Raw genomic sequence first — 24,096 nt, 5'->3', positions numbered from 1 at the left:
CTGGGGTTCAGGAAGGTAAGGGTTTGTTATTCCCCCTCAAATAGAGAGAGAGAGACTGTGTGTGTGCGTCTGTGAGGGAGAGGGAGAGACTGTGTGTGCGTCTGTGAGGGAGAGGGAGAGACTGTGTGTGTGCGTCTGTGAGGGAGAGGGAGAGACTGTGTGTGTGTGTGTGTCTGTGAGGGAGGGAGAGACTGTGTGTGTGTGTGCGTCTATGAGGGAGAGGGAGAGACTGTGTGTGTGTGTGTGTCTGTGAGGGAGAGGGAGAGACTGTGTGTGTGTGCCTGTGAGGGAGAAGGAGAGACTGTGTGTGTGTGTGCCTATGAGGGAGAGGGAGAGACTGTGTGTGTGTCTGTGAGGGAGAGGGAGAGACTGTGTGTGTGTGTGTGTCTGTGAGGGAGGGAGAGACTGTGTGTGTGTGTGTGTCTATGAGGGAGAGGGAGAGACTGTGTGTGTGTGTGTGTCTGTGAGGGAGGGAGAGACTGTGTGTGTGTGTGTGTCTGTGAGGGAGAGGGAGAGACTGTGTGTGTGTGTGTCTGTGAGGGAGAGGGAGAGACTGTGTGTGTGTGTGTCTGTGAGGGAGGGAGAGACTGTGTGTGTGTGTGTGTCTGTGAGGGAGAGAGAGAGAGTGTGTGTGTGTGGCTGTGAGGGAGAGGGAGAGACTGTGTGTGTGTGTGTCTGTGAGGGAGGGAGAGACTGTGTGTGTGCGTCTGTGAGGGAGAGGGAGAGACTGTGTGTGTGTGTCTGTGAGGGAGAGGGAGAGACTGTGTGTGTGTGTGCGTCTATGAGGGAGAGGGAGAGACTGTGTGTGTGTGTGTGTGTGTCTGTGAGGGAGGGAGAGACTGTGTGTGTGTGTGTGTGTCTGTGAGGGAGAGGAGAGAGACTGTGTGTGTGTGTGCGTCTATGAGGGAGAGGGAGAGACTGTGTGTGCGTCTGTGAGGGAGAGGGAGAGGGAGAGACTGTGTGTGTGTGTGTGTGTCTGTGAGGGAGAGGGAGAGGGAGAGACTGTGTGTGTGTGTGTGTCTGTGAGGGAGAGGGAGAGACTGTGTGTGTGTGTGTGTCTGTGAGGGAGAGGGAGAGACTGTGTGTGTGTGTGCGTCTATGAGGGAGAGGGAGAGGGAGAGACTGTGTGTGTGTGTGTGTCTGTGAGGGAGAGGGAGAGACTGTGTGTGTGTGTGTGTCTGTGAGGGAGAGGAGAGACTGTGTGTGTGTGCATCTATGAGGGAGAGGGAGAGGGAGAGACTGTGTGTGTGTGTGTCTGTGAGGGAGAGGGAGAGACTGTGTGTATGTGTGTGTCTGTGAGGGAGAGGGAGAGACTGTGTGTATGTGTGTGTCTGTGAGGGAGAGGGAGAGACTGTGTATGTGTGTGTCTGTGAGGGAGAGGGAGAGACTGTGTGTGTGTGTGCGTCTATGAGGGAGAGGGAGAGACTGTGTGTGTGTGTGTGTCTGTGAGGGAGGGAGAGACTGTGTGTGTGTGTGCATCTATGAGGGAGAGGGAGAGGGAGAGACTGTGTGTATGTGTGTGTCTGTGAGGGAGAGGGAGAGACTGTGTGTATGTGTGTGTCTGTGAGGGAGAGGGAGAGACTGTGTGTGTGTGTGCATCTATGAGGGAGAGGGAGAGGGAGAGACTGTGTGTGTGTGTGTCTGTGAGGGAGAGGGAGAGACTGTGTGTATGTGTGTGTCTGTGAGGGAGAGGGAGAGACTGTGTGTATGTGTGTGTCTGTGAGGGAGAGGGAGAGACTGTGTGTGTGTGTGCATATGAGGGAGAGGGAGAGGAGAGACTGTGTGTGTGTGTGTGTCTGTGAGGGAGAGGGAGAGACTGTGTGTGTGTGTGTGTCTGTGAGGGAGAGGGAGAGACTGTGTGTGTGTGTGCGTCTATGAGGGAGAGGAGAGGAGAGACTGTGTGTGTGTGTGTGTCTGTGAGGGAGGGAGAGACTGTGTGTGTGTGTGCATCTATGAGGGAGAGGGAGAGGGAGAGACTGTGTGTGTGTGTGTCTGTGAGGGAGAGGGAGAGACTGTGTGTATGTGTGTGTCTGTGAGGGAGAGGGAGAGCTGGGGCGCCAAAAGCAGGAAGATGGGAGGGGAGGGGAGGAGAGTTCATTCGCAGTCCTTGGGAGACTCAGGTCGCCTGGTGTCTCAGGGCTGCTTTTGCTTTTTCCTCCTTTGCCTCCTCCAGCTCTGAATTTCTCTAGGATGAACCCAGGGTATAAGAGATCTGTTTTTGCAACCCTGAAAGCCATTATTTATGTGAATTGATATTTCTCCCCTCCTTCATTGAATGCATTTTTCATTTTGGAAGATTTGAACAGTGTATTTCTTTTTCCTAAAACTTCCTTCTTCCCTGAGCCCCTCCAAGGAACTCGTTTCCCGATTCTTCCCATTCCAGTGAGTGATGCTACCAAAGGCTTCTGTCCCACGTGTCCCTCTATTCTTCAACACATGTTGAGGTATTCATTCAGCGAACCACTTAGAATACCTTAAGTGCATATCCTTCCGCCAGGCGTACTGATGGAGTGGAAAAACCAACCCTTGCGGGGAATTTTATACCTCCCTTGTTAGAGCTGTGATGTGATGAAGTGGAGGTAATGGTTATGTGGGATCCCATGTTGTAAACTTGAGTTTCCAATTAGACAAGAAGGTAATTGGTGTTAATTTGTTGCAGTCTCAGTATTTGCCCATATCTCGAGCTCTCTGAGATTTTTAGGACTGGGGAGATGATAGGGATTGATAGATTGAGTGTATGGAGTTATGTGATAGTCCAAGGAGACTGTGCCAGGTAGACGCCAGTGAATGGGTCCATTTTGAACTTGTGTAGTGTGTGCTTGTCTTGGGTCACATCAGTGTGAGTGTGGATCTTCCTCCATCAGTTCTGGTAGCTCAGGAACTGAGACAGTATAGTTAGGGACAATTTATGGTAACAGGAACAATATAGCTAGATGTATAAATTGTTGAGAAGTAATGACTCTCATAACTACAAAAGAAATTTAGAGAACTTGTCCAAACTAGTGTGCCAAAATAAGAACATTGAATACATAAGAATATAGCCGGTGAAAATGATGTCTATTTTATAATTTGTGGTGACATAGAAAAGTGATTAGGATTTAATATTCTGGCATATTTATGAGCCTGAGGTTTTTGTTTTTTTTTTTTTTCCTGAGGAGGATCAGCCCTGAGTTAACATCCATGCCAATCCTCCTCTTTGTGCTGAGGAAGACTGGCCCTTAGCTAACGTCGTGCTGATTTTCCTCCACTTTATGTGAGACATCGCCACAGCATAGCCTGACAAGCGGTGCGTTGGTGCGCGCCCGGGATCCGAACCCCGGGCTGCCAGCCGCGGAGCGCGTGCACTTAACCGCTATGCCACGGGGCCGGCCCCTGAGCCTGAGTTTTTAAGAAATTATTAAGTCACTAAGTTATATTCAAATCCTGTTCTCAGAAATAGAAGTTTTATAAGTTATTTTTGAATCAAGCTTTTTTTTTTTTTAATAATTTTATTTATTTATTTATTTTTCCCCAAAGCCCCAGTAGATAGTTGTATGTCGTAGTTGCACATCCTTCTAGTTGCTGTATGTGGGACTCGGCCTCAGCATGGCCCGAGAAGCGGTGCGTCGGTGCGCGCCCGGGATCCGAACCCCGGGGCGCCAGTAGCGGAGCACGCACACTTAACCGCTAAGCCACAGGGCCGGCCCCTGAATCAAGCTTTTTAAAAAATTTCTTTATTGGGAGAATGGGAAGGAGATGGTCACAAGTGTTGTGTGATGAACATAGAGTGTGCTGTGTACTTGTGGTTACAGTTTTATTGAATTGAGAAACACCGATTATCTGGACTCTGTGTATTCCCAGACCTGGGTCGATAATGGAAGATAGTTGTAGGCATGTTTAAGAATGACGTGTGCACCAAGAATGATGTGTGCCCTGATCACTCTTGCTTCCACACTGACCCGTCCACCTTGAAGGGTCCAGCACAGCCTGTTTTCCCAGCGGTGTTCCCCTACTGAATTGCTTTCTTCATTTTCTTTTCTTCCATTGTAAAGATTTTGCCTATTAATTTCACAAATGGTATATTTATCTGCCGTTCCAGGGCTTGAACTTCAAAGATGTGGCCATTTACTTCTCTCAAAAGGAGTGGGAATGTTTGCACTCTGCTCAGAAGGATTTGTACCGAGATGTAATGTTGGAGAATTATAAGAACCTGATCTCACTGGGTAGGTTTGTCTGCCCCCCAAACTTCAGAATTGGCCTTCTGGAATTTGTATGTTTTTTGTTATGAATTTCTCGTGAGTGCTTTTCAAATGCCTGGCTGAATTAATGATTCTTGCTTACCAAAGAATGGTTTGTCCCTTGTGAAGTTAGAAATTGGCTGCTCCATTGGACAACTTTATCTTTTTTGTTCCTCTGACCTTTGACCCTTACTCTACTAACTCCGCTTTCTTGATAATCATGGACTGATTTTCATTCTGAGACACCCACAATATAACTTTGTCCTCCCTTTTTTTTTTTTTCTTGAGCAGGACTTTCTGATTCTAAGCCGGATGTAATCTCCTTATTGGAGCAGAAGAAGGAGCCCTGGATGGTTGAGAGGAAGGAGACAAAAGAATGGTGTCCAGGTGAGTGATGGTGACTCGTGTGGGAGAAGCCGTGGCAGTGGTCACTCAGCTGGCTGGTGAGAAGGCGCACTTCTGATGTTGGTAGGGAAGCTCCCTGGAAGGGCCTGATATCTGGAGAAGAAAGTAAGGATGCTTCAGCGTGAGGCCGCAGATTTTTACTCTGCTTACCATTCTCTTGCTGCCCTTCCTCACATTTCCCGCTGATTTCAGGAAAGAAGTGGCTTCCTCTTTCCCACGAGACAACCATTTTCCCTGCACTTTGGGTCCAGTGTTGTCCAGACTTTTAAAAACAGCTCTATTGAGATATAATTCACGTATCATAAAATTCACTCATTTAAAGTGTACAGTGCCATGGTTTTTAGTATATTCACAGAGTTTTGCAACTGTGACAACAGCCTCATTTTGAAATGAGACCCCATGCCCATTAGCAGTCAATCCCCACACCCAGCCCTAGGCAACCACTAAGCTACTTATAATCCTTTTTATTTCTTAAGGTTGGTAGTGATAGCCCCTCTTTCATTCTTGATATTAGTGTGAGCCTCTCTCTCTTTTTCGGTCAGTCTAGCTAAAAGTTTGTCGGTTTTGTTGATCTTTTCAAAGAGCCAACTTGTAGTTACACTTGATTTTTCTCTGTTTTTCTTTTTCTACTTTGTTCATCTCCCCTCTAATCTTCATTATTTCCTTCCTCTGTCTTTGTGTTTAGTTTGCTCTTCTTTATGTACTTCCTTAAGTGTACAATTAGATTATTGATTTGAGATCTTTCTTATTTTTTTTAATAGTCATTTTAAGCTGTAAATTTCCCTGTAAGATCTGTTTTAACTATATTTCCTAAGTTTTGGTATGTTGAGTTTTCCTTTTGTCCAACTCAGAAGTATTTTCCAATTTCTCTTGTGATTTCTTCTTTGACGCGTTGGTTATTTAAGAGTATGTTGTTTTCTGTTACCTTGTTGATCTTCTGGCTGGTTGATCTGTCCATTATTGAAAGTAGAGCATTGAAGGCTCCAATTTGTTGAATTGTCTGTTTTTCCCTTCAATTCTGTTAGTTTTTGCTTCATGTACTTTGGGGCTCTATTATTACATGCACGTATGCTTACAATATAATTTCCTGATAGATTAACCCCCTTATATTATAAAATGTCCTTCTCTAGTTACAATTTTTGTTCTAAAGTCTATTTTATCTGATAATAGTATAGTTATTGCAGCTTACTTTTGATTCCTCTTTGCATAGTATATCTTTTTTTTTTTTTTTTTTAAAGATTTTATTTATTCATTTTTTCCCCCCAAAGCCCCAGCAGATAGTTGTATGTCATAGGTTCACATCCTTCTAGTTGCTGTACGTGGGACTCGGCCTCGCGCTGGACGGAGAAGTGGTGCCTCGGGGCGCGCCCGGGATCCAAACCCGGGCCGCCAGCATCAGAGCGCGCGCACTTAACCGCTAAGCCACGGAGCCGGCCCTGCATAGTATATCTTTTTTTATCCTTTTCTGTCACCCGTTTTGTGTCCTTGAATTTATTGTGTCTCTTGTAGACAGCATATACTTGGATCATGTTTTTTTAAGACATCCTTCCTATTTCTGCCATCTGTTTGGAGTATTTAATATGTTTACATTTAATGTAATTACTGATAGGGTAGGATTTATGTCTGGCATTGTGGTATTTTGTTTTCTACATGTGTTATTTTTGTTTTATACTTCCGTTCTTCCATTATTATAGTTTATATTAAAGAGATATTTTCTAGAGTTCCAGTTTAGTTTTCTTATTGTTCTTTTACTATAGTTTTTAGAGTTATTCTCTCAGCAGTTGCCCTGGAAATTTCAATTAGCATCTTAAAACAATTTAGTTTAAAGATTTTATTTATTCAGTTTTTTCCCCCCAAAGCCCCAGTAGAGAGTTGTATGTCATAGGTTCACATCCTTCTAGTTGCTGTACGTGGGACTCGGCCTCGCGTTGGACGGAGAAGTGGTGCCTCGGGGCGCTCCCGGGATCCGAACCCGGGCCGCCAGCATCAGAGCGCGCGCACTTAACCGCTAAGCCACGGAGCCGGCCCTTTTTTTTTTTTTTTTTTTAAAGATTTTATTTATTAGTTTAGATTAATACTAACTAAACTTTAATCTTATTAAAAAACTGTGCCACAGTATACCCCTGTTCCCTCCTGCCTTCTTTATATTATTGTCATGCAGATCACACCCTAGTACATTATAAGCCAATATTGGTAGACAGGATAATGACTCCCTCAAAAATGTCCACATCTTAATCCCTGGAACCTGTGAATATGTTGTCCTTACATGGAAAGACGAATTAAGGTTGCAAATCAGCTGGCCTTAAATTAGGGAGATTATCCTAGATTATTCACATGGGCTCAATGTAATCACAAGGGTTCTTGAAAGTCAGAGGTGTGACAACAGAAGAGATGCAGAGAGAGATGCAGTATGCTGTTTTTGAAGATGGAGGAAGGGGACCGTGATGAGCTAAGGAATGTGGGCAGTCTCTAGGAGTTGGAAAAAGCAAGGAAACAGATTCTTCCCTAGAGCCTCTAGAAAGGAGCACAGCCTGGCCACCAACACATTCATTTTGGCCTGTTGAGACCTGTCAGACTTCTGACCTTCTTCCAGCACTACATGTAAGGTAATAAATCTCAGATGTTTTAAGCCACTACATTTGTGGTGATTTGTTATATCAGAAACAGGAAACTAATACACCATCAACACATTTGTATAATTATTGCTTTATGTAGTTGTCTTTTAAGTCAGATAGAAGAAGCAAATACTTTTGTACCGTCTTATATATACCTATGTAGTTACCTTTACTGGTGGTTTTTATTTCTTTGTGTGAATTCAAGTTATCTTTTGTCCTTTCATTTCAGCCTAAACAACTCCCTTTAGTATTTCTTGTAGGGGAGATCTGCTAGTGATAAATTCCCTTTGTTTTAAAAATAAACTGGAAATATCTTAATTTTTCTTTCTTTCTTTTTTCTTTTTTTTTTGGTGAGGAAGATTAGCCCTGAGCTAACATCCATGCCAATCCTCCTCTTTTTGCTGAGGAAGACTGGCCCTCAGCTAACATCTATTGCAAATCTTCCTTTATTTCTTTTTCCCTTTTTCTCCCCAAAGCCCCAGTAGCTAGTTGTGTGTCATGGTTGCACATCCTTCTAGTTGCTGTATGTGGGACACTGCCTCAGCGTCGCCAGACAAGCGGTGCATCGGTGCGCGCCCGGATCCGAACCCCGGGCCACCGGTAGTGGAGCGCGCGCACTTAACCGCTAACCTACAGGGCCGGCCCCTCTTAATTTTTCTTTTATTTATGAAAGATAGTTTTGATATAGAATTCTTGATTGACAGCCCTTTTTTCCCAGCACCAACTATGTCATTCTACTGTCTTCTAGTCTCCATGGTTTCAGCTGCTGGTCTTATTGAGGATCCCTTATATGTAATGAATTGCTTCTCTCTCGATGCTTTAAGATTTTATCTTTGACTTTTATGAGTTGCCTGTGATGTGTCTAGGTTTGGATCAAATTTATTCCAAGGTTATAGCAAGTTTATTCAACTTGGAGTTCATTGAGCTTCTTAGATGTGTACATGTAATGTTTTTCATCAGATATGGGGAGTTGGTGGACATTGTTTCTTCACATGTTTTTCTACTCCTTTCTTGTTCCCATTCAGAGACTCCCTTTATGCATATATTTGGTATGTACGCTTTATGGTATCCCTCAGGTCTCTAAGGCTCTGTTTATTTTTATTTTTTATTCCTTTTTATTTCTGTACCACACACTGAAATAGGCTCTCTATTTACCTGTCTTCGTGTTTGCTGATCCTTTCTTCTGCAAGCTCAAATCTGTTGCTGAGCTCTGCTGGTGAATTTTTCATTTTAGTTACTGTACTTTTCAACTCAAATTTCTGTTTGGTTGTTGTTGTTTGTTGTTGTTGAGGAGATTCGCCCTGAGCTAACATCTGTTGCCAATCCTCCTCTTTCTGTATGTGAGCTGCCACCACAGCATGGCCACTAATGGACAGGTGGTGTAGGTCCATACTTGGGAACCGAAGCCAGGCCACCAAAGCGGAGTGCACCGAACTTAACCACCAGGCCACCAGGGCTGGCCCTGTATTTTATAATTTCTATCTGTTTGTTGATATTCTTTATTTAGTGAGACATCATTCTTATACTTTCCTTTAATTGTCTAGATATGACTTCCTTTAGTTCTTTGAACTAAATTTATATTTATAGTAGCTTATTTAAAGTCTTGTCTATTAAGTCCATTAACTGGGCCCCCTCGGTTACGTTGTCTTTTGGCTGCTTTTTTTTTTCTGTGTATGTGACATCTTTCCTGTTTCTTTGTACGTCTCATAATTTTTTGTCGAAAAGTGGACATTTTAGATAATATATTGTCACAAGTCTGGTATCTTTTTTTCCTTAATTGAGCTAAAATTGGTATATAACATTATATAAGTTTCAGGTGTATATTATAATTTGACATCTGTGTACACTACAAAGTGATCGCCAAAAGTCTAGTTACCATCCATCCTATGCAATTGACCCCCTTCACCCATTTGGCCCACCCAAGTCTGGTATCTTATTTCTCTCTCACTGAGATGGTGGTGGTTGTTTCTGGGATTTGTCTTTTGTTTTTCTTGTTGCTGCTCTTTAATTTAGGTGCCTGCGTAAAGCTCTGACACCTCACGTTGAGCATCTGGAGAACAAGCAACTCTCTTGTCTCAGACCAGCCTTCTTGATTTCTAAGTAGTTAAATAACTGTCCAGTGTCATCCAGCTAGCAAATCTGGAGACTAGGATTCACACCCGAGCATTCTGGCTCTAGAGTTGTATTCTTTGTCGCAACACCATACAACCTCTCATAAATGGTTGCCATAGTATCTTCATTTTCCATTAGAATTTTCTCAGAATTACATAAGATTTTTATTGTTGTGTAAAGCTGTCAATATTCTAGGGGACCTGTGTAGGTACATGTACAGATTTACGCTAATGGTGCTGGCTTGCTTGTGCATTACTGCCATGTACATGGAAGTGATGTAGGGAGAGCATATTGAAGCTGGGAGGGATCAGAGGCAGGAAGACACCTCCATCACCTGTTAAATAATTAAAAGCATGGAGAAAGTACTCTGATTCTCAAGTCACTCTCCTTCTTTCATTATCTTTGGCATGTTGTCCTTTATTTCCGCCTGAATACCCTTAATCTAGTGATTAGTTTATTTAACGTTAATTAAACTATGTGCTGGGAATTGGTTATATCATAGTGAGTAAAATAAGTATTATGCTAGTTCTAGGCCACATTGGGAGAAATTTTACCAGTAGATAAACTGGTGAATAAATATGTAATTCCAGAATTCAGGAAAAGATTATGAGGGCAGAGAACAGGGTACTTGACAGAAAATTAAGACATTTAGAATGAGCGAAGGTGGCCATGCAGAGATCCTGGAACAGCGCATTCGTGGGAGATGAAGCATTTCCTGAAAGGGGCTAGGATGAGAAGGTAATTGGGGTGATCTTGGAGTCAAATGGAGGCCAGTCTAGTGGGCTCATGGTGAGTGAAGGCACCTCAAAATGAAGGGAATAGGGAAGCAGGGTCCTGATAGTGCAGAGTTTTGCAGGATTGGGAAGAAATTTTGTATTTTATTGTAAGTGCAGGGAGAAGGCACTGTATTTAATTTAATTTATTTATTTTTTCCCCCAAAGCCCCAGCAGATAGTTGTATGTCACAGTTGCACATCCTTCTAGTTGCTGTATGTGGGACGCAGCCTCAGCGTGGCCGGAGAAGCGGTGCGTGGGTGCGCGCCCGGGATCCGAACCCGGGCCGCCAGCAGCGGAGCGCGTGCAGTTAACCGCTAAGCCACGGGGCCGGCCCAGAAGGCACTGTATTTAAACAGTGAGTCCCACCCTTTGAGTTGCCTCAGAATCACTGAGGGAGATTAATAAAAATTCCAGTGGCCATTCATTCATCAAACAAATAGTTATTAAGTGTTTACTCTGTGCGTGTACAGTGAAGAGAGGCCAGACAATACAGAAGTAAACAGGTTAGAGTATAATCTAATCTGTTAAGAGGTGAAGTATACTGATGTCTGCAAGATGGACAGATGCATAGAAGGGTAGATAGACATGTGATAAGGCCAGTAGAGCCAAATAGTTACTGTAGAATCTAGGTAGTGGGAATATGGGGGTTCACTGTCCAATTCTTTTCATTTTTCTGTATGTTTGAAAGTTTTTATAATAATGTTGGAAATAGATAAAATGACATGTGATCATAAGTACACTGCAAAAAATAGTGTAAGTAGAGTGATGAGGGTCCTATTTTGTAAAGAGTGGTCTCATAAGTTGGCATTTGAATACAGGTCAGAATGAAGTAATTGAATGAGCTATATTGATATCTTGGGGAAGATATTGGCAGCAGAGATTCTGAAGGAGGGGTGTGCTTGGCAGGTGTGAAGAACATCCGGTTGGTCAGGGAGCTGGAGCAGAGTCAGCTAAGGGGAGGAGATGGGCAAGGAGGTCAGAAAGGGGTGTTGCAGGACAAGTTCAGGAAGGCCTAGTAGACCACATAAGGACTTGACTTTACTCTGCATGAAAGGGAAATCCAGTGGTGGATTTTGAGGAGGTGAATGGCGTGATCCAACTTATTTTAACATACTGTGTTGGGTATGGGATATTAAGAGGGCAACTGTGGAAGTAGGGAAACCCGTTAGGATAGTGTTGTGTTAATCTTGGTGAGACATGGCTTGGGACAAGGTGGTAGAGATACTGATAGAGAAGTAGTCAAAATCCAGGGCCGGCCCTGTGGCTTAGCGGTTAAGTGCACACGCTCCGCTGCTGGTGGCCCGGGTTCGGATCCCGGGCACGCACTGACGCACCGCTTCTCCGGCCATGCTGAGGCCGTGTCCCACATACAGCAACTGGAAGGATGTGCAGCTATGACATACACCTATCTACTGGGGCTTTGTGGGGGGGAAAAATAAATAAATAAAATCTTAAAAAAAAAAAAAAGAAGTAGTCAAAATCTGGATATGGTTTGAGGCTAGAATTTTAGTATATGTGCTGCCGAAGCGAGCACTGGTTTGAGGCTAGACATGAGAGGACTTGCTGTTAGATGCAATGTCCTACTCCTTTAGATTCTCATTTATTTGGTCTTAGGTGGTTCCTGGACAGCGTACTTATAACAAGTTCCCCCAGCTGATTCCAATTCTCTCTGGAGGTGAAGAACCACTTCCTTCACGAGCTCCCCTCATTTTCTCTATTCTCATCCTCCCCTCCCCCCCTTTTTTTTTTTTTTACAAATTGCAATGCAGTGTTACGAGCTATTTAAATTATCCACTGTTTTTAGTTTGTCATTTCTACCTTAGAACTTTCCTTCTGCAACATGAAAATCTCTCCTATTTTCTTTCTTGTTATCTTACAGATTGGGAGTCCAGAAGAGAAACCAAGAATTTATCTCCAAAAGAGGACAGTTATGAAGTTAAATCATTACAACCAGAAATAACAAAAAGACTTACAAACTCTAACCTTGAGTGCACTAGGGTCAGAAATAACAGAGAAGTCAAGTGCCCCCTGGAGAGACAGCAGGAGGGACATTTCAGACAAGCTGTAATAACCTCTGAAGAAAGGCCCATGCCCACTCAGTGCCCAGTTGATAGAGGACCTCAGACGGTGCATGCTGGAGCACAGTCCTGTGAACACAAGGAATGTAAGGAAGCTTTCAGGTACCACTCACACCGTATTCAACGTGAAGGAAGTCACAATAAGGAAAAAGACTCTAAATGTGGAGAATGTGGGAAAGCCTTTAATAGTAGGTCAGACTTAATTAAGCATCAGAGAATTCACGAAAGCAGAAAAAGTAATGAAAATAAGAAACGTGCCTTGATTCATGACTCTGAAATTACTAAACCTCAGAGCATTAATACTGGTGAGAAACCTCATAAATGTAAGGAATGTGGCAAAGCCTTTCATTCTAGCTCACAACTTAGTAAACATCAAAAGAATCATATAGGCGAGAAACCCTATAAATGTAAGGAGTGTGGGAACGCCTTTCCGTCGACCTCACAACTTAATTTACATCAGAGAATTCATACTGATGAGAAATACTATGAATGTAAGGAATGTGGGAAGGCCTTTACCCGTCCCTCACACCTTTTTCGACATCAGAGAATCCACACTGGTGAGAAACCCCATGAATGTAAGGAATGTGGGAAAGCTTTTCGTTATGATACACAGCTTAGTCTTCATCAGATAATCCACACTGGTGAAAGGCGCTGTGAATGTAAGGAATGTGGGAAGGTGTATAGTTGTGCCTCACGACTGAGTCTGCATCAAAGAATTCATACTGGTGAGAAACCTCATAAATGTAAGGAATGTGGGAAAGGTTTTATCTCTGATTCACAACTTATTCGACATCAGATTGTTCATACTGATGAGAAACCGTATAAATGTAAGCAATGTGGGAAGTCCTTTCGTCGTGGCTCAGAACTGACTCGACATCAGAGAGCTCACACTGGTGAGAAACCCTATAAGTGTAGGGAATGTGAAATGGCCTTCACTTGTAGCACAGAACTTATTCGACATCAAAAAGTCCACACTGGTGAGAGACCCCATAAATGTAAGGAGTGTGGGAAGGCTTTTATTCGAAAGTCACAACTTACTCATCATGAGAGAAGTCACAGTGGTGAGAAACCCTATGAGTGTAAGGAATGCGGGAAGGCCTTTAGTCGTGGCTCAGAACTTAATCGACACCAGAAGATTCATACTGGTGAGAAACCCTATGAATGTAAGGAGTGTGGGAAGGCCTTTTTTCGTGGCTCACACCTTAGTCAACATCAGAGAATTCATACGAGACAGAGGAGTGAGTGAAGACATGTGAAAACACTTGACATCTGAAAATTCATACTAGTAAAACAAACAAAAACCCCTGTGATCATAAGGAACATGGGAAAGCATTTGAGGATAAGAGCTTACTTATATCAGAGTTCACACTGTGGAGGTAAGGCCTTTATTTAAGGGACAGAGTTTATTTGACATTTGTTACTGATGAGAAGCCTTGTAAATGTTAGGAATTGGGAGGGGTTTATTTGTGTTTCAGAATTTATTAAACATCAGAGTTCAATTGGTGAAAAGCTCCATGAATATAAGGAAAGTGGGAAGTCTTAGGAAGCAGTGAATGTGATAGAGACATTAATCATTCAAACTTTCCTCAACATCAGGGTTATTAGCCCTTATGGGAAATCAGGATTCATAGTATAAATGTCATATATGTGGGACAACAATTTGTTTTAGCTAACAAGTTATTCATATGATAACTCATACTTGAGGAAGGCTTCATTAATGTTAAAAACGCAGCACATTCTTCCATCCTGCTCAAATCTCGTTAAATGTTTGCAAGCTCATTCTCTAAATTAACCTAGATTGAATCAGAGTGGGAAAAGATTTAACCAATGTCTCTTCTTTACCTGCCTTCACCATTATAACTCATTTCTTATAGGGCAAATTACTTAACCATGTCTAAGTTTCCTCATTATAAATTAGTAATATTAGGACCATATTTCTTAGTAGCATTGTGAAGATTAAATATTTACCTTATATCCCTTAGAATAGTGTCTGGCTCATATTGAAAGTGTGTTAAGTAAGAGCTGCTTTTATTGTACTTTTGTTTATTTTCATAATTGTGTTTATTAGAGATCATATGAGAAGAAGGCCCTATGTGTTCAGTGACTGTAGGACACCTTACATCATCTCTTTCTTTATTGAGTGTTCTGTAATTCCTTCTGGAGAAAAATTAAAAACTGAAGCTTTCATTCGTAGGTTGCCCCTTTTCCCCATCAGGGAATTCATAATGTAAAGAACCCCAGTAGAATAAAGGTGGGTTGCTGTGAGTTCCGAGGGAAGATTTAGATGATTTATTAAAACCTTCCCCAAAACAAGGGACATATGCCACAATCTCTGACTCTGTTCTGGAGAATTAGAAAATAACAAAGCCTTAGCCAAAATCTATTCCTCCACGAGGACGTTTAAAAGATACCTGTTTAAATAATTTTTACATTAAAAAGGAAATCAAGGCAAATTACCATTAGGAATGAATGACAGACAACTACATGTTGAAATATGGAGGATGCAACAAAGCTGCACTCTGAGGAAGATTAACTCCCTTCAATATGTGTAGAAAACGGGGACAGCCAAAGGCGAGGATTCATTCTAACTCCACAGTACTTGGTGCACTGCCTGTTTCTAGTAGGTTCCCGGTAAACATCTGTTGATCAGAGGAATGAGAGAATGAATAAGCACTCAACTCTAGGATGTAGAAAAGCTCTAAAAAAATAAGTGCAGAGCAAAAAAAGAAAAAAACCTTGAAAGAAATGAAAAAGATTACACCATAAAAGAAAAATCTCAAGCACGTGAATGAGAAAGGATATGTAACTACAAAAATGGAGGCGATTTAAAGAAAGAAGGCAGTGTTGTGGCAGACACTGGGTTGCCATCCATCAGTGTTAACCGTTCTCCGTTTGCGGGGATCGCCTGCTGCCCACGTGCCAGATGCCGGCTCTCCTAGCTCACTTTGCATCTGGGCGTGTGTATCACGGGCCTGGCCACAGAAGATCCATGCAGACGGCTGCACATGGGCCTCAGTTCAATGTTCTTTCCTAACAAAATAGGAGGAAACAGTCTACGCATATACAGGATGTGTGTCTGGCTGTCTGTGTGGTACCTGGCATCGTGGCCATTCTGCAGCCAGGGCGGAGGGGCTGAGCTTGGCATGGGAGAGACGAGTCACCTGTGTCCTTGGTGTTGCTGAGCTGATGAAACAGTTCAGACCTGCCCTGTCCCTGGGTTTGTATGAAATGAGAAACTCCGTGCACATCTGGTACAGGTTGATACTCAACTTTTTATAATATATCTGAGTTCTGGGGAAAAAATTTTTGTATATATCTACACACATTTATTCAGCTTTAGTAAGATGAGAAAATGTTTATAATCAGCTTTTTTATAGTATATCTGAAATTGTGGAAAAGCGTTTTCTTAAATATTGTCCTAAACATATTTTTGTGTTTATATATATACAACTTTGTTTAGTAAGATGTAGGAAGTGTTCCTTTACATTCAGCATTTTATAGTGTATGTTTATATTCAGCTTTTTACAGTATTTCTGAAATCCTGAAAAAGTATTATTTTCCTGAATAAAGTAGGAACCCAGAAAAAAACTGATTAAAGAGCTACACCATGTAACTCCTCTAGAAGTGGAGTATCTTACAGATAAAATCTTCCAAGTCTTCAAGATACAGAGTCACAGCTGTGAGGCCAGTATAACCCTGATACCCTTTTGCCAAATTTGGAAAAAGACAACATCCAAATCAAATCAGCTTTGTACTCATGGTGTATGAATATTCCAATTGAAATAGCAAGTCAAATCTAGCAACTTATTAAAAGAAGAAAATAGGGTTTTTTTATCTAGAATAAAATCATGACCTAACCTGTCCAATTCTTTAAGAATGTAATATATAAATGTAGTGTTTACACATTGAGAACTAGACACTAAAATAACTATGGCCCACTGAAAGTAGTAAACAGGAAACTATTACAGCGTATGCACCTTCACCTGCTGCGAAGTCCCTGCAGCTCTCCACGTAATCCTACCTCATGGTCTGTGGACGTTACATTTGCAATCATCATCATCCAGTGGATTCCACTTCACCCCATGCTTTATAAAAATAATACATATTTTAAATGTTTTATGTAAATGTATTAATGTGATAAATCAGTCCTCAGCCCATTGGAGGACAATTTATAACAAATTCGAGCATTTTTTAAAAGGGGGAAGTGATTAAATATTATCTGCACTGGTATATTTCATAAGTCTGTTCTTGTAAGTTGTACATATTCTAAGAAGGGATGTTGTGCCCTTTAGGAGAATTGAAGAATGAGTAAAGCCAGGCAAAACTAGGCATGACCACAGTACTGGTTTCATTACAATTTCTAACCTTTTTTGAGTTATAATCAATGTTGAGATGGTTCTCTTTCATGTTTTGCCCATGTATACATATTTTTCTTTTCAAGATTTGAAAGTTCTATTCCGAATTTATATAACATGTTTTACCAAAAACCAGGGGTATACTGCAAAAGTTTAGAAAGAAAAAATATATATATACACACTTATTCTCTGAAGTGCCAACATTGGAAGCCTTCCATGCGTTTCTCCATACTCAGGAAACATACATCTAGGAGGTTTGTTCTGGTGATGTGTGTGTGTCAGGCGGCAGGGGGTAGTTTAGATGGGATTGTCTTACGCGTTGACGTGTGCCCTCCTCACTTTGTGACATACCACCGACATCCTTCCAGTCAGTACCTATAGATGTAACTATTTAGCTTTAGACTTTTACAAATAATTGTACAAAAATAATTTTACTACAAATGTATTGTTGCATGTTGTGTTTATTTCTGTAGCATGGGTGGATTCCTACCTGTTGGATGCCTTACCTTGCCACGTAGTTATTTCCATGTAGAAGTTAATGCCTTACTGTGAAATGCGTGTTAACCTCCACAGGAACGTGTGTCCATTCCCGACAACTTCAACCAGGACTGAACCTTGTTAAATTGGGTGAACAAAAAAATGTGCCTTCAGTCTGCATTTTCTTGACTGTCAGTGAGGTTGAGCATCTTCCATGCCTAAGAGTCATTTGAATTTTATTTCTGCGAATTGCTTCTTTTTATCTGTTCCCTTTTTTTTTTTTTTAAAGATTTTATTTATTCAGTTTTTTCCCCCCAAAGCCCCAGTAGATAGTTGTATGTCATAGGGTCACATCCTTCTAGTTGCTGTACGTGGGACTCGGCCTCACGTTGGACGGAGAAGTGGTGCCTCGGGGCGCTCCCGGGATCCGAACCCGGGCGGCCAGCATCAGAGTGCGCGCACTTAACCGCTGAGCCACGGAGCCGGCCCTGTTCCTTTTTTTTAATTGGAGTAGTTTTTGAGGTAATTTGTAGAAACTTTAAGGAGGTGCTTTGTCATATACTTTGTGGTTTGTTTGCTTCGTCTAACATGTATCTTTTCCCTTTTTATGGCAAAAGAAGTCAACGAACTTTTTCTGTGAAGGGCCAGATAGTAAATATTTTAGGCTTTGTGATCATAGTCTCTACTCTGCCTTTGTATGTGAAAACATAGAATACATAAACCAGCCGTTCTACCAGGGCTAATTTTGCCTTCCCTGCCCCCAACCCCAGGAGACATTTTTAGTTGTCACTGTGAAAGGGGGTGCTGCTGGCACCTGGTGGGTTAAGGTCAGGGATGCTGCTAAACATCCTCCAGTTTATAGTGCAGCCCCCACAACAGGATTATCTGGTCCAGAATGTCAGTAGTGCTGAAGGTGAGAGATCCTGACCTGTAAGCAAATGGGCATGGCTGGGTTCCAATAAAACTTTATTTACAAAAACAAGCAACAGGCCACATTTGGCCTGCAGGTTGTAGTTTGCTCACCCCTATTTTAAATAATGATGTTTCTACTATATAATACCTACTTTTCTGGTTCTGTGCCTCTTTCACCTCATTTTCCAAAATTTTACTATATTTTATTTTATGCTTTTAAATCTTCTTGAATAAATAATACAGAAAAACAGTAACACCTGTGTAACTACTACTTGGTAATTAGGCATCTTGTTTTGTGATTAAAATTTTATAAAAGTGAATCATTTCAGGAACAGGTGAAGTCTCTTTTCCCTTCTTCAGTCCTCTTCTCCCAGTGTCTGCAGAGGCGATGACTTAGTGCACTGAGTGTTTATAAAACCAGTACTTAGATGTGCACGTGGATGGTACATAGTATTATGGGGTTCTAAGTAACACAAATGGTGATACGTCTTTCTGTAATTAACAATATGTAGGATCTAAAACTACTGAAAAATGCTGATTTAATTCTTTTACCTGGTGTGTTGTATTTTCATACAGTTTTTTCATTGATATCTCTTCATTAGTAAAATAGAGAACAACAATTGGAGATAAAACCCATTCTATGTAGTATTTTCACCAGCAAGGGATTTAATAAAGGATATTTTGTAATTTGAAGAATTCTCAGAGGCCAAGGAATGAGGCTTATGGGCTGCACAGGCCTGAAGAAAGTAGTCAGGATAAACGCCCAGACACAGCACATGTCCGCTGATAAAAGCCAGACACACTCTTCCTTGAACAGTGCTTCACACGGTACAGTTGTGCGCCACATAACGACGTTTCAGTCAACGACGGACTGCATAACGGATGGTGGTCTCTTAAGATTAGTACCATATAGCCTAGTGTGTAGTAGGCCATGTTGTCTAGGTTTGTGTAAGTCCACTCCATGATGTTCACCCTATTATGCTAACCTCCTCCACCTCAAGGTGCCAGTAGTGCCTGGTGGAAACCCGATTGCATGCCAGCTTCCAACTGCACTAGAGTCTGGGTGAAGTACGTGAATTGTAATGAGTAATCACAACTTGGAGGATGATATGGCAGATTCCTTGTCTGACACTGTCCCGTTAAATTTATTTGATGAAACAAATACTTTCTCTGACCCTGGATGAAATGCACAGACTGTACCCTGACTCAGTCCAGTGTAGAGAGCAAAACCATAAGCATTGTTTACAGATGGGGCTTCTCCCTCCCTTAGTTGAGGCATGTTGCAAGGTGGGTAAGATGGCAGATGAGGAAGGAAGACATGGACAGCTTCTGCCTCTCCAGGCCTTTTTCTCCTCTCCTAGCTCGCTGACCCTGGTTTCTGGTTGCTTCATGGATGAGCTTAAGTGTTGGAGAGAAAAAGAGATCAAGTTCCTACTTGCCACATACAGCAACTAGAAGGATGTGCAACTGTGACATACAACTATCTACTGGGGCTTTGGGGGAAAAAAAGAGGAGGATTGGCAATAGATGTTAGCTCAGAGCTGGTCTTCCTCAGCCACACTGCTGTCTGCACTTGGCTGGTTCTCTTCTGGGCCGCTTTTGTAAAGTTCTTTTGGAGGCCCTCAATGTATAAAAGAGATGATCTGTTCAATAATTGTTTTGCATTCCTTTTCTGATTTGTGTCTACTTTGTGTCTACACTGCTGTACTCTCTTAAATTTGTCTAAATACTTATTTAATCTGTTAATGTGCTAAATTACATCACTCAATTTGAGTTTGTTAAATGTTTCCTCATGATTAGGTTCAGAATATGCCTCTTTGCATTCATGATTTTTTTTTGTGAGGAAGATCAGCCCTGAGCTAACATCCATGCTAATCCTGTTTTTGCTGAGGAAGACCGGCTCTGAGCTAACATCTATTGCCAATCCTCCTCTTTTTTTTTCCCCCAAAGCCCCAGTAGATAGTTGTATGTCACAGTTGCACATCCTTCTAGTTGCTGTATGTGGGATGTGGCCTCAGCTTGGCCGGACAAGCAGTGCGTCGGTGCGTGCCTGGGATCTAAACCCGGGTCGCCAGTAGCGGAGCGCGGGCACTTAACCGCTAAGCCACCGGGCCGCCCCTATGAATTATTAACACAAGTAGTATATAATAACTCTTCAGGCATGTCAGGGAGTACATGATGTGACTCTGTCCTATTATTGGTGATGGTAATTTTAATCACCTGATTAAGGTGGTGCTTTCAGGATTCTCCACTGGAAAGAATATTTTTCTCTTTGTGATAAGTAATATGTGGGAAGAGTTTAGATATTTAAAATGAATATCCCATTTGACATCAAAGGTTTAATATCCATTGATGATTATTCATTGAATCAATTATTACTACGATAGTCATATCCTATATGATTCTAATCCTTTTGAAATGTGTTGAAATTTGTTTTATGGCTCAGTGTGTTCTCAATTTGTATAAAAGTTCTGTGCTTGCTTGAAAAAGTGCCCACTCATCAACTAACTGTTCCTGAGCTTCCTAGGCTGCTTCTAAAGATTGTACGAAGAATCATCAGTTCAATGAATTAATACATGTAAAGTGTTTAGAACAGATCCTGATTGACCTATTAACTGTTGATGAGGATGATAATGATAATACACATACTATTATGGAGACTGGCTCAGATGTTAGCTCAGGGCGAATCTTCCTCAAGCAAAAAGGAAGGTTGGCAATGGTTGTAAAAAAGATGAATAAAATTGATAAATCTCTAGCCAGGGTAATCAAGAAAAAAGAAGACACAAATCACCAGTATCAGAAGTGAAAGAAGGGTCTTCAATTCTGATTGCATAGACATTAAAGCAATAATAAGGGAATATTATGAACACCTCTATGTCTACAACTTTGATAATTTAGATGAAGTGAACCAATTCCTTGAAGACACAAACTACCAAAACTCACACAAGGAGAAAGAGATAACCAAATAGCTCTTTATATCGAAGTGACTGAAGCAATAATATCTCCTCAAAGAAGAAAGACCAGGCACAGGTGGGTTTCAACAGTGAATGCTACCAAACATTTAGGGAACAAATGATACCAATTTCCACAATCTCTTCCAGAAAATAGAATCATGAGAGAACGCTAATAACTCATTTTATGAGGCCAGCATTATCTTAATACCAAAACCAGAAAAAAATATTACAAGAAAGGAAAACTAAAGACCAATATGTCTCATCAACATGGATGCAAAAAGTCTCAGAAAAAAGTATGAGCAAGTTGAATCCAACAATGTATTAAAGGAATTATACACTATGACCAAGTGGGATTTAGTCCAGCTATGCAAGGTTGGCCAACATTTGAAAATCAATTGATGTAATCCACCACATAAACAGACCAAAGAAGATGATCAAATAATCATATCAATGACAGAAAAAGTATTTGGGGGGGCCAGCCCAGTGGTGTAGTGATTAAGTTCATGCGCTCCACTTCGGTGGCCTTGGGTTCACAGGTTCAGATCCTGGGCACAGACCTACACACTGCTCATCAAACCATGCTGTGGCGGCGTCCCATATACAAAATAGAGGAAGATGGGCACAGATGTTAGCTCAGGGCTAATCTTCCTCAGCAAAAAGAGGAAGATTGGCAATGGATGTTAGCTTAGGGCCAATCTTCCTCACCAAGAAAAAAAAAAAGCATTTGACAAAATCCAATCTCCATTCATGATAAAAAAACAAAAAAATCCCAGAAAATTAGGAAAAGAGAACTTCAACTTGATAAAGAGCATCTACAAAAACCCTACAGCTAACGTCATACTTAATGGGGAGAAACTGCATGTTTTCCCCCTAAGGTCAGGAACAAGGAAAGGATATCCCCTCTCACCATTCCTATTCAACATCATACTAGAAGTCCTTACTAGTTTAATAAGACAAGAAAATTAAATAACAGTTATACAGACTGGAAGGAGGAACTAAAACTTTGTTTGTTCATAGATGACACAATAATCTATGTAACCCCAAAGGATCAAGAAGGAATTCCTGGAACTAATATGCAAGTATAAAGGTCACAGAATACCAGGTTAATATACTGTCTTGACATGAGTACAGCCATGTTTGGCTGTTCCATTGACCTACAGCCACCAGCACACAAAGAAATATAAAGGTGCTTTTTGTGTGGTGGGAACTGGCCCTTCTCCCACGGAGAGAGTTGCAAGTTGTAACATTTCAAGGCTCTTGGAGCGTCGTAGCACGGGATGGACTGGCCATCTGTGCTGGGCTAGGACGATAACCAAAGAGAACAATGCACGTACACAATTACTGGGCTGGGACGTTAGCCAGAGGGCTCAGTGCACGTACGCCACTGATAACCATTTGTGCATGGAAACACTAAATGCTTGCTCTGCAAACTCTAATTGCTTACTCTGAAAATTATTGATGGTATAAAAACTGTTGGAAACTGAGACCTGGTGAGAGTTCCACCTGTGGAAGGGACGCCTTGCCCAGGACGTGTGATCCTTGCCCAGCCGCGTCGATTGACAGGACTCTTCCGGCAGTGGGGTGTGGATGTTGTGAGTAACTGATTTGATGTGAAGTCATTGATTTGATATGAAGTCATTGATCTGATGTGTTCTCTTTTCGGTCAACCTGGTGTTTCTCTTTCTGGTTGATTTGTGTCATTTCTCTTCAGCCGATGTGGATATCTTCCCTTGCCAGTCGAGCTGATGTTTTTTCCCTCTTAATATTTGACCTATTCGGATCTGTTTGCAGACTATCACCTTTACTATCTTCTATATAATAAAATATACCTTCAGTTCATTTGTTTGGAGTGGAGAGTGTCTTTTACGTCTCCGATCGAATCCAGGAACCTCATAACATATACAAAAGTCAATTTCCTGTATACCAGTAATGAACAATTGGAATTTGAAATTAAATATGCAGTACCATTTATATTAGCATGAAAAAAAACAGGTATAAATCTGTTGCGAGTTTAGTTAAGCCACCCATAGTATTGCTGCCTTGGCGTCCATTTGGATGTTTGGTCAAGCAGCCCACAGGGACCTTAAACTGACACTAGCCCCCTCATGCAAGTGCATGCACTCGAGAACAGCCCATGGAGTCACAGCAAATGTAAGTTCCTTATAAGACTTCCTCAATAGCCCTTGTGATCAACAGTCTCCCCTGTCTCCAAGCGCCTTCTTGTGCACCCCTTAGGTAAGACCCCTGTGGGGCTTACCAAAACTCCACTCTTTTGATTTGAATTCGCTAATCCAACCTTAGCCCAGGAACACCAAGGCACTCCACCATGGACCCTAATAAAGGTATGTGCCCCAGGTCCTATCTCTCTCTCCTTCTGTCTGTGCTCTGCCTTGACCTCCCCATGAGTCATGCCTGGTACTTCCTCCAGGACCTGTGAGTAATAAACTCTATTTCAATTTCTCTTGTGGTCTGTTGTTGAACCATGGCTCACTATCTGGCACCCTGTGCTGCACTTGTGTTACTTTGACAGATCCATAACAAAGTCTAAGAAAATATCTGTAGGATCTGTATGTGGAAAACTACAAAACTCTGACAAAATAAATCAAAGAACTAAATAAATGGAAAGATAATCTAAGTTCATGAATCAAAATACTCAACATTGTGAAGAAGTCAATTTTTCCAGACTTCATCTGCAGATGCAGCACAATGTCAGTCAAAACGCCAGAAAATTATTTTGTAGATAGATATCAGCAAAGTTACTCTAAAGTTTATATGGAAAGGCAAAATCCCCAGAATAGCCAACACAATACTAAAGAGGAAGAACAAATTTGGCTCACATTACGTATTTTCAAGACTTACTATAAAGCTACAGTAATCAAGACCACATGGTATTTGAGAAAGAAAAGACACATTTATCAACTGAACAGAATAGAGAGCCCAGAAATGGACCCACACAAATGCAGTCAACAGATCTTTGACAAAGTAGCAAAGGCAATAGAGAAAGGATAGTCTCTTTAACAAATGGTGCTGGAACAATTGGATGTACATATTAAAAAAAAGAACCTAGACACAGACCTTTCTTATACCTTACAGAAAAATTAAAATGACCATAGATCTAAATGTAAACTTTTAGACTATAACATATTGAAGAAAAAGCAGGAGAAAATGTACTTGACCTTGGGTTTATGATGAATT

The 24,096-nt window shown here is 41.6% G+C and overlaps 1 protein-coding gene across 3 annotated transcripts in view; it reads left to right on the top strand.

The window, feature by feature from the left end:
- LOC101394597 (uncharacterized) overlaps positions 1-22,740 on the top strand; it is a 43,287-nt gene extending 20,547 nt beyond the window's left edge. For all 3 annotated transcript variants that reach the window (XM_087422183.1, XM_014794810.2, XM_087422184.1), the window contains 3 exons: positions 4,079-4,202; positions 4,509-4,604; positions 12,005-22,740. In XM_087422183.1, coding sequence (XP_087278309.1) covers positions 4,079-4,202; positions 4,509-4,604; positions 12,005-13,449 — 1,665 coding nt within the window. In that variant the 3' untranslated portion in view covers positions 13,450-22,740. The remainder of the gene's footprint in view (positions 1-4,078; positions 4,203-4,508; positions 4,605-12,004) is intronic.
- The last annotated feature ends 1,356 nt before the right edge of the window (positions 22,741-24,096 follow it).

Source organism: Ceratotherium simum, chromosome 33, assembly GCF_057802395.1.
Source record: "Ceratotherium simum simum isolate JZ-2026a chromosome 33, ASM5780239v1, whole genome shotgun sequence".
In the NCBI taxonomy this organism is placed as follows: domain Eukaryota; kingdom Metazoa; phylum Chordata; class Mammalia; order Perissodactyla; family Rhinocerotidae; genus Ceratotherium; species Ceratotherium simum.
The sequence above is the reverse complement of the archived record's forward strand: the minus strand, read 5'-3'. Positions and strand labels throughout refer to the sequence as shown.